The sequence below is a fragment of the Capra hircus genome, chromosome 1 (assembly GCF_001704415.2).
Source record: "Capra hircus breed San Clemente chromosome 1, ASM170441v1, whole genome shotgun sequence".
NCBI classification, from domain to species: domain Eukaryota; kingdom Metazoa; phylum Chordata; class Mammalia; order Artiodactyla; family Bovidae; genus Capra; species Capra hircus.
In genome coordinates, this window is record NC_030808.1 from 64,308,954 (window position 1) to 64,324,506 (window position 15,553).

The window sequence follows — 15,553 nt, forward strand, 5'->3', positions numbered from 1 at the left end:
AGGCTAGAGGAGGGGACAGAGGTCTGAAATGGGTGAAGGCAGAGTTTAACTGACAGAGAATTCCTCCAAATATAAAACTTTCATGAAAAATGTCTTGACAGAGGTTTTCTTAAGTTGACAACAATCCTTGACTTAGTTGTAAAGATGAAACTTTTCTCTATTATCATAATAAAAAGCAAATTTTGATCACCAGTGCTAGAGGAATGATCTTTCTACTCTTTATATTTAAAATGACATTATAAAATCATTGTTCTACAAGGAATATAATTCACTCACTATTGCTGTTGTAGTAGTACCAGAAACTGGTGGCTTAAATAATGCAAAATGAACTGTCTTACAGTTCTGGATGTTCTAAGGCCAAAATCAGTGCCACTGAGCTAAAATCAAGGTGTCGCCAGACTGGTCTCTTCAGGCAGGGACCCCCTTGGCTCTTCTAGATGCCACCCACACTCCTGGTCTCTTCTTCCATCTTCAAAGCCGGCAGCACTGACCTCTTTTCCGTCATCACATCTCTTTCTTTGAATGAAAGTGAAAGTGAAGTCGCTCAGTCGTGTCCAGCTCTTTGCGACCCCACGGACTGTAGCCCACCAAGTTCCTCTGTCCGTAGGATTCTCCAGGCAAGAGTACTGGAGTGGGTTGCCATTTCCTTCTCCAGAGGATCTTCCCGACCCAGGGATCGAACCCAGGTCTCCCGCATTGCAGACAGATGCTTTAACCTCTGAGCCACCAGGGAAGCCCTTTCTTTCAATAAACCCAAGAAAGTCTTTTGAGGATTCAGGTGATTAGACAGAGCCCACCCCATCTCAAGGCCTGCACCCTCAATCACAGCCGCAGAGACGCTTGTGCCACGTAAGGAATCATATTCACGTGCTCCAGGGATCAGGACACAGACGTCTTTGGGTCGTTATTCTGTCTCCCACAAGGAGACAATCAAAGATACCATAGAGGAGTGTCAGACAGTTAATCAAAATGTTACACTGTCTTTCTGGATTTCATGACGTTTGCTACTATCCTTTTTAATATTTGTGATTTATTGTGATTTCTCTTCTCATTCTTTCTCACAAACACATATTTTCTTGATACCTAACTACACATCTGCAACTCTGCATTCTGTTTTATAAAGAAAACTCCCACAATTGTATAAGCCTCAGACCCCACATAAGCTGACTCAAGGCACCTCTATTCACCCACTGACTTAAATGAAAATTTGATGAAGTCTCTCCCACGGCCAGCTGGAAAGAGTCTGCAGCTGGCCAGACTGGGTGACTTGTGGGCTCATGGGCCAGAAGGAAGGCCAGGGAGTGCCAAGTGGGGCTGACCGGTGTCTCAGAGTGACCCTCCTCCCATCTGTGCCCTGGAGAGTCACCTCCTGAAGCAGATGCAGCGTGTGGACACTCCCCAAGACAGGGGTCCCCAGCCTCCAGGATCTAATACCTGATGGAGCAGATACAGTAATAATAGAAACCGAGTGCGCAATGAATGTGATGTGCTTGAATCCCCCTGAAACCATCCCTTCCACCTCACCCCCCACCCCTGGTCCTTGGAAAAACTGTCTTCCATGAAAATGAAGCCTGGAAAGGTTGGGAACCGCTGCCCTAAGCGTTGCCCAGAATGACAGATAGGGCCTGGGGGTGAGGAGAGAGTGGGCCAGGCACAGAGGGACTTGGGCCTCTGAACTGTTACCCTGGCAACAGCATAAATCTCCTGCTTGGCAAATGTTAGGATTCTCCTGGGTTCAGAGTTAGCTATTTCTCCCTTGTTATGGCTAAAACTCTGCACTTGGTCTGATTTTCTCTCTGGGGGTCTTTTCGGGGCTCAGCATGAACCAGCAGCTCCCATGCCTTTCTCGAGCTCCCTTATGAAAAGCACTCGTCACCGGCGGTTTCTCTTCCACTGCCGTTCATCTGCCCTTTTCATCTCCTAACCTGCCTGCACTCCTCCCCTGGAGCAATGCTCACAGCTGGGACCCTCACTCTGGCTTCGGTTTCTTTCACTCCGCTCTCGACTCTTTCCAAACCACAGTTCCCCATTCTCACTTCTTTGGTGATTATTCTTTGTGTCTCTCAAGCACATTCCAACACCCTGACGAGGGCTCCTCTCCCGCTCTAGTGAGAATTCCTCCTTCTTGTTCAGTTCAGTCGCTCAGTCGTGTCCGACTCTTTGCGACCCCATGAATCGCAGCACACCAGGCCTCCCTGTCCATCACCAACTCCCGGAGTTCACTCAGACTCACGTCCATTGAGTCAGTGATGCCATCCAGCCATCTCATCCTCTGTCGTCCCCTTCTCCTCCTGCCCCCAATCCCTCCCAGCATCACAGTCCTTTCCAATGAGTCAACTCTTCGCATGAGGTGGCCAAAGTACTGGAGTTTCAGCTTTAGCATCATTCCTTCCAAAGAAATCCCAGGGCTGATCTCCTTCAGAATGGACTGGTTGGATCTCCTTGCAGTCCAAGGGACTCTCAAGAGTCTTCTCCAACACCACAGTTCAAAAGCATCAATTCTTCGGCACTCAGCCTTCTTCACAGTCCAACTCTCACATCCATACATGACCACAGGAAAAACCATAGCCTTGATTAGACGGACCTTAGTCGGCAAAGTAATGTCTCTGCTTTTGAATATGCTCTCTAGGTTGGTCATAACTTTTCTTCCAAGGAGTAAGCGTCTTTTAATTTCATGGCTGCAGTCACCATCTGCAGTGATTTTGGAGCCCAACAAAATAAAGTCTGACACTGTTTCTACTGTTTCCCCACCTATTTCCCATGAAGTGATGGAACTGGATGCCATGATCTTCGTTTTCTGAATGTTGAGCTTTAAGCCAACTTTTTCATTCTCCTCTTTCACTTTCATCAAGAGGCTCTTAGTTCCTCTTCACTTTCTGCCATAAGGGTGGTGTCATCTACATATCTGAAGTTATTGATGTTTCTCCCAGCAATCTTGATTCCAGCTTGTGTTTCTTCCAGTCCAGCATTTCTCATATAAGTTAAATAAGCAGGGTGACAATATACAGCTTTGACATCCTTCTTTTCCTATTTGGAACCAGTCTGTTGTTCCATGTCAAGTTCTAATCTGTTGTTCATACAGATTTCTCAAGAGACAGGTCAGGTGGTCTGATTCCCATCTCTCTCAGAATTTTCCACAGGTTATTGTGATCCACATAGTCAAAGGCTTTGGCATAGTCAATAAAGCAGTACATCTCTGCTAAACTTCAAAACCCTGGACCTCCTACGGGGCATCTTTCTTGCTCATCAAGATGTCCAAGGCCCACATCAATACCTTATTTCTGGACTGCTGGCCCAGATATAGCCACAGCACCGCTCATATCGTCTCCATGTTACTCCAAAGGTCACTAGCTGATGGCTTCCCACCCTCCTACTCGGCCCCAGGCAAAGTCTTCCTAGCAGCTTCTGGTCCTTCCCTTTCACACGTTCCTTTTGCGGCTGAGCAGCATTCGCATCATGTTTTTTTCCCATGTTTTCTAATCTGGAGTCATGATCAGCCACCTATCCTGCATCACTGGCCATCTCAGATCGTTTTAACATTGGAGCTGGGGGGCGCTGCATCTCACAGCTTAACCCCGAGGATCCTGAAATCCCAGGTCCTGAAGCAGAGTCTCAATCAGCTAATTTCAGAACCTGAAATTTCCGGGTGCTCTCACAGCACCAGGCTCCCGTTGTGAGCCTCCTATAACCCACCGTCCTTCTCTGTCGGTCCCGGTTCGCCCCAGATTCTGTCTAGCTGCCATCCTGAAGCCTGCTTTTGCTGTCCTCTCCTTACTCCCCTGTCACCCGCAAGCCCTGTGCTGCTCCCCTCGCTACCCACTCCAGGGATCCTGGCTCCTTCTACAGCAGAAACAAGTCACGTGTTCTTTAGAATGTGCCCCCTTAGCCCCTGGTCTCTGGACACACCACTCTCCTACCTTTCTCCCCAAGTTCAAATCTGTCTCCCTGAATAGCCTGCCCTCCACTCCGGGGGTCCCTCTGGGCTGGCTTCTGAGTGGCATGTGTCTCCACAGACCCTTCTTCACTTCTCTCCCTGCTGGATCAGCCTATGGATAGACAGGTGAGCTGGTAACACCCCCAGAACAGCACGCTCTGCTCTTCCTTTTCATTCTTGCCAAAGGCCATGTAGGCCTTTTCCATTTTATTTATGAGGCTCCCGAGCACCAGCGAAATGAGTTGAGTAGAGAAAGTGAGTCAAAGGTCAGTGCCAGGGGCTAGGCCATCTTGACAATGACAGCGGGACAGTACCTGCCACATCTCATGCCCCAGGGAGCAAAATCCAAAGTCCTCTGACCTTCCGATGGTGGGACAGCTGGGTCCTATTTGGTTACAGTTAATCATCCCCATGTGTACACCCATGTATGTCATTCCCTTCTTCCTAATTTAACAGTGACCTGCAGACCTTAGCAGATGAAGTAACTGTATTCTTTACATCAGCCTGGTCAGGCCACGCTCCTCGCACAGAGGACTGAGCCTTCAGCAGTCTCAGCAGTTTCCTTGGCAGCACGCTGTGGAACCAGCCTGAATGTGCAGACCACCCCAAAGCTCTCCAAAGAGCCCTCACTGAAGCTGGTTTTTCTAAGGGCTTAATTAAGACCACGACGGGTGAGAAAAAAAGGAAAAGGCTCCAATATATACAATGACAAAAACATTAATACAAAGGCTGAGAACCAATGAGTCTGCATCAACCCTAGAAAAAATGCAGGTGCTTTTAGTGGTATGGCCATCTGCTCACATGAACCTCTGCTTAGAAAGTGAAGGATCTGGAATACAGATGGAGCTTCCCTGCAACTGGTCAAGAGCCAGTGGGCAGACACATGCTCCTCTGACCGTGAGAGGGAAGACCTGCAGCTCTCCAGAGGGTGCGGGACCAGAAGCCTCTGGATGTGGTGGGAGCGGCAGCAAAGTTCCTTGGTTCCTCCTGCTATAATCAGCGTTGAGATGGCCAGACCTGAGCATCTCAGGGAATCGCCTTCTGCCCAAGAACAGAGAGCTACCTCAAAGGGATTCCATGACATGGAGGACCTGCCTAGGAACAAGTCTGCGCAGAAAGTGGGTTTAACAAATGGCTCACCCATTCAGAAACACACCTTGTGAAGGATAGAGCAGGATGCTGAATTAAGAACACAGGCTCTGGAGTCAGGCTGACCTGGGTTCAAATTCTGGCTCCACCTCCTCCTAGCTAAGCAATGTCAATTCATCACTCACCCTAAGAGTGGGTGAGGACGTGTGCACCCAGGGCAGCAAGCCCCAGTCATGTATAATTTATTAATTTATTCAATCAGTTATTGATGGCCTTTCCTTGCTGAGAATTTAATTTATCCCTTCTTTCGTATATTCAGCCTAAATACTGCATTTTACAATTAATTATTTTAGCAAAGGCCTCACTAAAGGAATATTTTACTTTCAGGGAATACAAGAGTTGTTCATTTCAGTCCTCTGCTAGAGTTCACACTTTCACAGGCAGTGAGGAGCAGGTGCAAACCTCAGAGTAAACACAGCTAGACTGGATGGAAGCTGCACAGGTAACTGGTCTTATTAAATTCATATGAAAGAGAGATGTGGCTGGCACGTACCATCACCTAGTCGCTGTCATTTTCCTGCCCACACAGTGTCATTCTATAAGGAGGACTGATGTGAGAGTGGAATAGGAACAAGTCTGGGGGTGTCAGCTGGCACCCTGTTCACCCCAGGTCAGACCTACATCTAACAGAGCTCCAAGTGACCTGCTTCCATAATGTCTTGCCAAGTGACAAACCTCCCCCAAACTTACCAATTAAACCAACCACCATTTTACTTTCTGTCGTACTACTGTGCTTTGATGGGGCTCTGCTGGGAGTTCTTCTACTCTACATGACACTAAGCTGGGCTGGGACATCTGAGACTGCTCACTCACACGTCCAGAGCCTGATGGGGACAGCTGGCAGGAGGGGCAACGGGCCTCCACCATCCGGGTCATCCCAGACGGCCATCCCTCTCCATGTGGACTCAGTGTGTGGCATCGGGGTAGACAAACTTTCTCACATGGTGGTTAAGGCTCTCCAAGGGGCAAAAGCAGAAGCAGCCAGACCTTCCTATGACTTAGGCCCAGGACTGGCACTGTGTCACTCCCACTATTCTTATTGGTTTTAGCAAGTCACAGACCATCCCTGGTTCATCCTGAGAGGGATGATACCAGGGTATGCAAGTGAGAGGTATGCTTTGTTGGGGACCATCTTCGGAGAAAACACCTGTTAGTTACACCTCTCATATGACACCTGTTGTTACACCTCAATTTGAGAGGATGAACTACAGAATGTACTAGATCTGCTTATTTAACTTGGGCCAAACAAAGCAAAAGTTACACCAAAAGTACTATGGACTGAGATCCTGGTGTTAACTCTAATGTCACCTCATTAGGAGCTGGGGAATTCATCAGTCAGACACAGATTAAGTGTATCTCTCTCCTCTGTCCTTTTGGAAACAGTTCTTTCATCCTCTTGATGTATCTCTACTGAGCTTCTGTTGTGACACACGCATTGTGTCATAATTGTCACACCCCTTCCTAGGAAGGGCACTCATGCCAGTGGCCGAGGGACTGCCACCTGTCTCCTGCTCCAAAGTTGCTAGTTTATGTGCAGAATACCTGCCACTGTCTCCGCAGCCCCAAGTTCCGCCATGCCTAATGGCTCCTGAATGAAGCTGAAAACCTCCTCCAATAGCTTCAGTTCAGTTTAGTTCATTTCAGTTGCTCAGTCATGTCCGACTCTTTGCGACCCCATGAGTCGCAGCATGCCAGGCCTCTCTGTCCATCACCAACTCCTGGAGTTCACTCAGACTCACGTCCATCAAGTCCATGATGCCATCCAGCCATCTCATCCTCTATCATCCCCTTTTCCTCCTACCCCCAATCCCTCCCAGCATCAAAGTCTTTTCCAACGAGTCAACACTTCGCATGGGGTGGCCAAAGTACTGGAGTTTAAGCTTTAGCATCATTCCTTCCAAAGAACACCCAGACTAATCTCCTTCAGAATGGACTGGTTGGATCTCCTTGCAGTCCAAGGGACTCTCAAGAGTCTTCTCCAACACCACAGTTCCAAAGCATCAATTCTTCAGAGCTCAGCCTTCTCCATAGTCCAACTCTCACATCCGTACATGACTACTGGAAAAACCATAGCCTTGACTAGATGGACCTTAGTCGGCAAAGTAATGTCTCTGCTTTTGAATATGCTATCTAGGTTGGTCATAACTTTTCTTCCAAGGAGTAAGCGTCTTTTAATTTCATGGCTGCAGTCACCATCTGCGGTGATTTTGGAGCCCAACAAAATAAAGTCTGACACTGTTTCCACTATTTCCCCACCTATTTCCCATGAAGTGATGGGACCGGATGCCATGATCTTCGTTTTCTGAATGTTGAGCTTTAAGCCAACTTTTTCATTCTCCTCTTTCACTTTCATCAAGAGGCTTTTTAGTTCCTCTTCACTTTCTGCCATAAGTGTGGTATCATCTGCATATCTGAGGATATTGATGTTTCTCCCAGCAATCTTGATTCCAGCTTGTTTCTTCCAGTCCAGAGTTTCTCATGTTGTACTCTGCATAGAAGTTAAATAAGCAGGGTGACAATATACAGCCTTGACGTACTCCTTTTCCTATTTGGAACCAGTCTGTTGTTCCACGTCCAGTTCTAACTGTTGCTTCCTGACCTGCATACAGATTTCTTGAGAGGCAGGTCAGGTGGTCTGGTATTCCCATCTCTTTCAGAATTTTCCACAGTTTATTGTGATCCACACAGTCAAAGGCTTTGGCATAGTCAAGAAAGCAGAAATAGATGTTTTTTTGGAACTCTCTTGCTTTTTCCATGATCCAGCGGATGTTGGCAATTTGATCTCTGGTTCCTCTGCCTTTTCTAAAACCAGCTTGAACATCAGGAACTTCACAGTTCACGTATTGCTGAAGCCCGGCTTGGAGAATTTTGAGCATTACTTTACTAGCGTGTGAGATGAGTGCAATTATGCGGTAGTTTGAGCATTCTTTGGCTTTGCCTTTCTTTGGGATTGGAATGAAAACTGACCTTACTTATAAAATTTTCCCTTCCTGTAAAGCTCTTTGATTTGGGAACACTTTTTGCATCTGTGGAGCAGTTAGAGTGTTTTACAGCAGACCCTGGAGTTCTGCCAAAAGAGTGACTTTCAGCTCCTGGAGAATCTGAAAAAAGACCAGCATAACAGAGTATCTGGTGTGTGCAAGATACTCAACACATGTTTGCTGTTGTGATAATTGTTATGATGAATAAATGAGTTATCTTTTGCAAAGGACCTAGAACACTGAGCTTCAATAATTCTTAGTAATGATTTTAGTATCTTTCTGCCTCATCCCTTTAAAAAAGTATGTATGTTTATGTGTTTACCGCGGAGAAGGCAATGGCACCCCACTCCAGTACTTTTGCCTGGAAAATCCCATGGACGGAGGAGCCTGGAAGGCTGCAGTCCATGGGGTCACTGAGGGTCGGACACGACTGAGTGACTCCACTTTCCCTTTTCACTTTCATGCATTGGAGAAGGAAATGGCAGCCCACTCCAGTGTTCTTGCCTGGAGAATCCCAGGGATGGGGGAGCCTGGTGGGCTGCCGTCTATGCAGTCGCACAGTCAGACACGACTGAAGCGACTTAGTAGTAGTAGTATGTGTTTATCGAGGTATAACTGACATAAGTTTACACTAGTTTCAGATGTAGAATGTAATAATTTTGTACTTGTACATATTGTGAAATGATCATCACAGTCAGTGCAGTTAATATCCATCACCATCTGTTATTCTCTAGCACTAATCCTGAACCTTAGGTAGCCCCAGGTATCTGTTAAAACCATTTGTCTCCTTTAAAGAGAATGTTTAATATTCAGTAAACTGCCTGAACAACACAGGGGTTAGGGGCACTGATCTGCACAGTCAAAAATCCATTTATAAGTTTTGACTCCCCCACAACTGCATTACTGAGTCTGCTGTTGACCAAAAGACTTACCAATAACAATAGTTGATTAACACATGTTTTGTATGTTATATATATCAGTCTTACAATAAAGTATCTCACAATAATGTAGACTAAAGAAAAGAACATGTTATTAATAAAATCATAAGAGAAAATAAATTTATAGCACTGTACTGTATGGATACTGTAAGTTTCCATCATCTGCTTACAAGATGAATTATTGATCAGTACCTACATCATTATGATATAGATGTTATACATATTACTAACATTAGATGTAAAAATGAAAAGATAATGTGAAAAAGAAATTCATATTTATTTATAGGTATAATGATTCATGCATTGATAAGTAAGAAACAGCAATACGACTGTTTTATGGTTGTCTAATGCAAGTGAAAGGGTTGTTTCACAGAGCCTGGACTATACTCTAAATGAATCATCATTTGGTTTTTATGGCAAACATATTATTGAAAACACTGTGACATTAAAAAAAAAGTACCTATGATGACAGGATACCCAATGTTTTCAATTACAAGAGAGGCATACTGTATGAGAATGTAAACAAAGTTATGAAACAGTGAGAAAACTAACACATTACTGATTTTTATATTAACTACCTCTCATCTTATGCCTATGTAAGGAAGACTAATATCTACACATGTTTTATGCATTCAGGAGATACCTTTAATTTTTTCCATATTTCTAAGCTATGTGGTTCATCTTAAAGAGTTTTTCAAATTGCCACACATCTCCAAAAATTTTTCCAATACATTTACTGAAAAAAATCTCCATATAAGTGGACCACCCAATTCAAACTTGTGCTGTTCAAGGATCAACTGCATTTACATTTAATTATCAATATATTTGCTCTTTCCATCATGCTATTTCAGTTTCTCTTCTCTCTATGGTTGGACTTTTCTTTATTCTTCCATTTTTTCCCTTTCTAGGAGCTTTTAAGCTACGCATTCTATTTCCAGACTTTTAGGGATCTTATGCAGTTTCAGTCCCTGAGTTGGGAAGATCCCCTGGAGACAGGAATGGCTACCTACTCCAGTATTCTTGCTTGGAGAATTCCTCGGACAGACGAGTCTGGTGGACTACAGTCTACAGAGTCACAAAGAGTTTGATATGATCGAGCAACTGAAAAACTTCAGGAATCTTAACAGGCACACTTTACTAATTAAAATCTGATTTATTATCTTTCTCCTCCCTCAACAATATTGAACCTTAGAAAACTTTCATTGTGATCATCCATCTTCTGACTTACATGTTTTTCATGTTTTAGCTGTGTGTTGCTTTTCTTTTCAACTCCCAAGCATTGTTATCATTGGTTTATATAGCTGTTTGTTCAGATTTTATGGTCAGTTTTTATTCATTTTACAAATCTGATTGGTCAGTTGTTTCACAGGCTTTTTCTCTTTCTTTGATTGTCAGCCTCTTCTACTATTAATTCAAACATTCTTTGCTTGATAATTCAGGCATCTTTGCGGATCTAATCCTGCTGTAAGTTGTTTTCACTGTCTCCTGCTCATGGTGCCATGTTAGCTTTTTATTCATGATTCTGAGTTTTTGCTCATATTCCTTGAAAATTACTTGTGTGATTCTTTGTGTCCAGGTGGAAGGTGAGTTCCTCTATGGGGTGAGGTGGGGGGGGTGGGGAGGATTAATTCTGCTTCTGTGGATGTCTAGGAACACTAACAACCTACAATCAAATTCCTTGTGGCTTTTCTGGACACACAAAGTATATACATTTTTTTTTCCTGCAAGCCTGTATGAGGTCAGAATTATAATTCAAAAAAATCAGAAAAAATTTCCACATACCTGGTCAGTTCAAGTTTCCAGTCAGTCTATTTTATTTGCAGTTTTCTGAAGGGTCAGGGTCATGGAACAGATTAATTTCTAATTCATTCTTATATGTGAAATGCTCAGCTCTCATCTGTTATGCTGTTCAAAAACAGAAATTTGTGTGTTGAAATGTGGTGTGGTGGCCTAGAGAGTCTTTGGGGAAGAGCAGTGAATAGGGCAGTTTCCAGTGTCTGCCCACCATCCGCTATGCCTACTCCCAAGTAGAACTAAAGTCACACCCTCCAGGTGAAAGTTGCCTGGAGAGGACATCTAGAGTACAGCTCTGTGAGTGGGTGTGAGTTCTTGACTCATTTACCCCTCAGCTTGACTGGGACCTGGGTATTCTCTCTCTGCCCGTGAGCCTGGCTCCTCTCTCTCTCTCCTCATCTGCTTATTTACGCAATTGAAAACAGGTTTTCTGCTCAGCCTTTCCAGTTCTCTCTGGGAGTCTGGGCCACAACACACTTGAAGGGCCAGTTCTTTGGGTCTCCTCAATTCCAGAACAAGTGTCCTGTCCCACGGACTTCCCCGCATTCAGGCCTGTGACCAGCTCATGGCCTCCTAATCTGAGTCTATCCAAGTATTCATTCTTTGGTCCAACCCAGAGACTCCTTTCTTTTTCCTTCTCATTTCTTCCTCTATGTTCTTCGTCCATGTGTTTTACTCCAGGGCCCTTTTATTGAACACAAATATCACGCTAACATCTTTCTCTCTAGCTCTAGTCCTCTACCCCCATTTCTTCTATGGAAAGTCAGCTCTTGTGTCCACAAAACCAAACAGGAGAGATGCACACTGCGGCTGCCTCAGCACACCCCCGTCCAGGGTTCTCATGCTCTGTGGTGTTCTCACTTCTAGTCCAAGAGGCTCAGAAGCAAAGCTGGAGGTGGGCCGTGAAGAACAGTGGAACCATGCTGACCTCGTGCACTGTGGAGAAGCTGACTCTGCATCTACAAATCCCATCCTTGGCACAGACGAGGAAGAAGAGGGTCCCCAGATCTGCCGTGTATGTGGGGACAAGGCCACTGGTTATCACTTCAATGTCATGACATGTGAAGGATGCAAGGGCTTTTTCAGGTAGAGTTACCTATCAACTTTCACCCACCTGCTACCTCTGACAAAATGGGTCACATCTAACTGGGGCTCTGCCACTAGTTTCCTGGGTACCATCTCAGGGAGTCAGCTTCAGAGGCCCAGGTTCAGAGTGTGGGCTGGTGGCCCATCCAAAGGCCTCCTAATTAGTCTCAGGAGAACCATTAACATCTGAGAGGAAATCTTCATCTTCTATTTTCCCACTCTACTCAGGAAAGGCCCCTTTTCATTAAGATCTCCCTTTGTTTCTCCATGTGCTCTTGAATAAAATAGCAAATACAGCAAGTGAGTCAGTAAAAGAGGAGAAAGAATTTGAAAATCCACAAAATTAAAGAGTTCAAATCACTCTTAAGGAGCGGTGTTAAATAAAGAATGGCATAAAATAAGCAAAGAATATGACAAACCAGCTCACCTACAAACAGAGATCCAAAATATTAAGGACTAAAAGTCCCAGCTCATAGCAAGACAGGCTCGAATAGAAAGGTCACGTGGTTCAGCTGACGAAAGAACAATGACACTGCTCAGTGCAGGCTCAGACGAAGAGGAGGAGAAGCCAGCCAGGAAAGAAGGGAGGGCCAGGTGTGTGGAGGGCAGCTCCCGCTGCAGGGGCACACTTGGGCCCCTCGTGCATTCTGACAGCCAGCTGACTTGACCTCTGCAGAGTTCCTCCTGATGGCTGGACATTTAAATGGAAATGGACCCCAGCACCAAGGTCCAGCTTGCAGTCCCATCAAAGCTGGGCTGCCAGACAGTTGGGTGTAGGAGAAAACCCACAGTGGGGTGTCCAGGCCAGGAGGAACCCAGTAATGCACTGCAGCAGCCCAGGACCCATCCACCCCCGCCCCGACTCCTGACCAGAGTGAAGAAACCCTGGTTTAGGAGCCGATGGGGTCAAGTTTGAGGTCCCAGGCATGAGGTCAGCTCAGGAAGCCCTCATGCTCCAGGGAGAAACGAACATCCACGTGGGGTGCTGTTAGCCTGTGCGAAGCTACGAGCAACAACTCTCCACTCACGGTGCTGAACAACAAGGAGAACATGTCACCTCTCACATCTAGAAGTCCGAGGCCTTCAAGGCGTTGGTGAGCCCAGCAGTCAGTCCTTTTTCCTCTTCTGCCATCAGAGAGTGGCTACCCTGCCTGCTCCACTGAGGGCAGCAAAGTGCCAGGGGTTCAGGCTGGGAACCACAGGGCTCAGCTGAGGAATAGAAAGGCCCCTCTTGTCTTCTAAGAGGAAAGAAATCTTTCCCAGAAGACCCTTCAATTCACATCACCTAGACCAGAGCCCCAGACAGCTCTGGAACTGGTCACTAGCAAAGAGCCCCAGACAGATCCCTGAGCTGGGCATCCACCAATGAGGTCACACAGAGGAGGAAGGGCGCCTGAGCCAGACCTGGATTCTCCCTGTGGCTCACTGTAGGGGTCAGAGCTTGGATCCTGGTATCAGGCAGACCTGAATTCAAACTTCAGCCTGTCCTCTACCTGAGGACAGCGAGCGGTGTCTTCTCACAGACTCCGTTTCCTCATCTGTGCCAGGCAGATGACCAAATGAATTTCGTAGGGTTCTAAGAACTAAGTTTGCAAAGCTCTGCACAATCTGTAGCCCTGCATCCAATCCACAGTATGGCTGATAAACGTGGGCTCCTTCCCTCAGTTACCAGGGGTCTCTTACCCAGCAGGGGAGGGGATGGGGCCTGAGAAATATGCCCCCTGGCTGTCTGGCTCCTGGCCTTAGGTCTCCCGGATTAGCCCCAAGGGTCCACTCAGTAGCCACACCTGTCCATTTTTCATTTTCCACACTGCTGGATCAGAGCCAGAGGCTAGATCCAAAGAAGAATTAGTTTCCATCTATTCAGCTGTGAACGGAGAAGGCAATGGCACCCCACTCCCGTACTCTTGCCTGGAAAATCCCATAGAAGGAGGAGCCTGGTGGGCTGCAGTCCATGGGGTCGCTAAGAGTCGGACAGGACTGAGCAAATTCACTTGCACTTTTCACTTTCATGCATTGGAGAAGGACATGGCAACCCACTCCAGTGTTTTTGCCTGGAGAATCCCGGGGATGGGGGAGCCTGGTGGGCTGCGTCTATGGGGTTGCACAGAGTCGGACACCACTGAAGTGACTTAGCAGCAGCAGCATTCAGCTGTGAAAACTCGGGACAGGGGGATAAAGTTAGGGGCCCACTGACTGGGTTTTCTGGTGAAGTGCAGGATGGCTGGGCTGTGGGGGAGCATGTGTGTGTGCTGGGGTCTCTAGCAGGAATTTACCACCTTGTCTCCCATCTGGCGCAGCTGTCTGGGGACACGAGGATACAGCGCCCAGACACTCCACCATTATGGGGCTCTGAGCCTCCCTGTTCCCCTGCGGCAGTCAGCAAGGCGAAGCCTTTTTCCAGTGAGGTAGAAAGTTTCCTGTAGCGTACGTGTCCTCTGACCTCCCAATCTAGATTGGGGACTGGGGAAGGCAGGAGGCTTATGTTTCTTACACACCCGGGGCCAGATTTCCTCCAGTCCCCTCTTCCAAGGAGAAATCCAGGAAGAAGCCACCTCCACAGAGACTTGGTCCAGTTCTCCTGGGGTTCCTGGGCATTAGGAAAAAGAAGGGGAGAGGGTACGGGCCTCAGGGTGCTGAAGCCTCCCACGAAGCAGCTCCGGTGCAGGCCCTGAGCAGCATCCGCCTCCCATGTGGAGGCTGAGTCTAGTACCCAGCTCCCCTTCTCCAGCAGGCTTGGAGGCCTCTGGGTGCCCACAGAAGCCTGAAGAGCCCTGGTCTGTACCTTTCCTTTGAACCCCACCCAACTCAGGCAAAGGCAGAGCCCACAGAGAGTGTGACCAGTGTCCATGTCAGGGGCGGACAAGAAGCCAGGGTACGCAACGCGTCCTATCTTCTGCTCTCTGTCCTCTTGCAGAAGGGCCATGAAACGCAATGCCCGGCCCCGGTGCCCCTTCCGGAAGGGCACCTGTGAGATCACCCGGAAGACCCGGCGTCAATGCCAGGCCTGCCGCCTTCGCAAGTGCCTGGAGAGCGGCATGAGGAAAGAGAGTGAGCAAAGGCCGCGGGAGCGGGAATGGGCATGCGAGCCACGTGTGTGCGAGAGCATCCATGTGCGCGTGCACACAGGGGCAGACAGCAACCTGAGGTCCCCGGCCTGTCCTGGAGGGACTGGAGAAGTGGAGCGTTATCGCCATTCTCTGTTCTTGGAGGCCTGATCCTCTCTGGCCAGGGTCGTACCCCACTCTGCCCTCAGTTGCGCTCGCATGATTCGTGTTGTGCCCTTCATGACTGTTTTAGCCAAATCAGGGGAGCTGAATTGGGAACGAGAAGTTGGAGACTCATGGTGTGCTTGACCTGCACCTTCTACCAGTGGCCCAGACCCAGCATCCTCAAGGAATTGTGTGCAGCCAGTGACAGAAGGGATCTCAATTCCCCTGTCCATCTTTGGTATAATTGTGTTCCCAGGGACTCTGAGATTAAAGAGCATGGGAAAAGGCTGGAAGTTTCCAAGGTGTATTTCTCTCCAACAGTTACAGAGGGATGCGAGACCTTGGGCAACCTTTAAGGGGCCAGGTTCCCTGGGCATTGGCAGAGAGCCTTTCCTGCAGACGAGCTGTGCCTGTTGTCCCCTCCCTACCAGGACCCCCTCCCCCAGAGCTCTGCTCTGC

At 47.3% G+C, this 15,553-nt stretch overlaps 1 protein-coding gene across 1 annotated transcript in view; it reads left to right on the top strand.

Annotated features, from left to right (window-relative positions):
* NR1I2 (nuclear receptor subfamily 1 group I member 2) overlaps window positions 1-15,553 on the top strand; it is a gene marked incomplete at its 5' end in the record, with an annotated part of 32,682 nt that overhangs the window by 9,201 nt on the left and 7,928 nt on the right. The window contains 2 exons of the mRNA XM_005674981.3: window positions 11,664-11,882; window positions 14,800-14,933. Of these exons, the coding sequence (XP_005675038.2) occupies window positions 11,664-11,882; window positions 14,800-14,933 (353 nt within the window). The remainder of the gene's footprint in view (window positions 1-11,663; window positions 11,883-14,799; window positions 14,934-15,553) is intronic.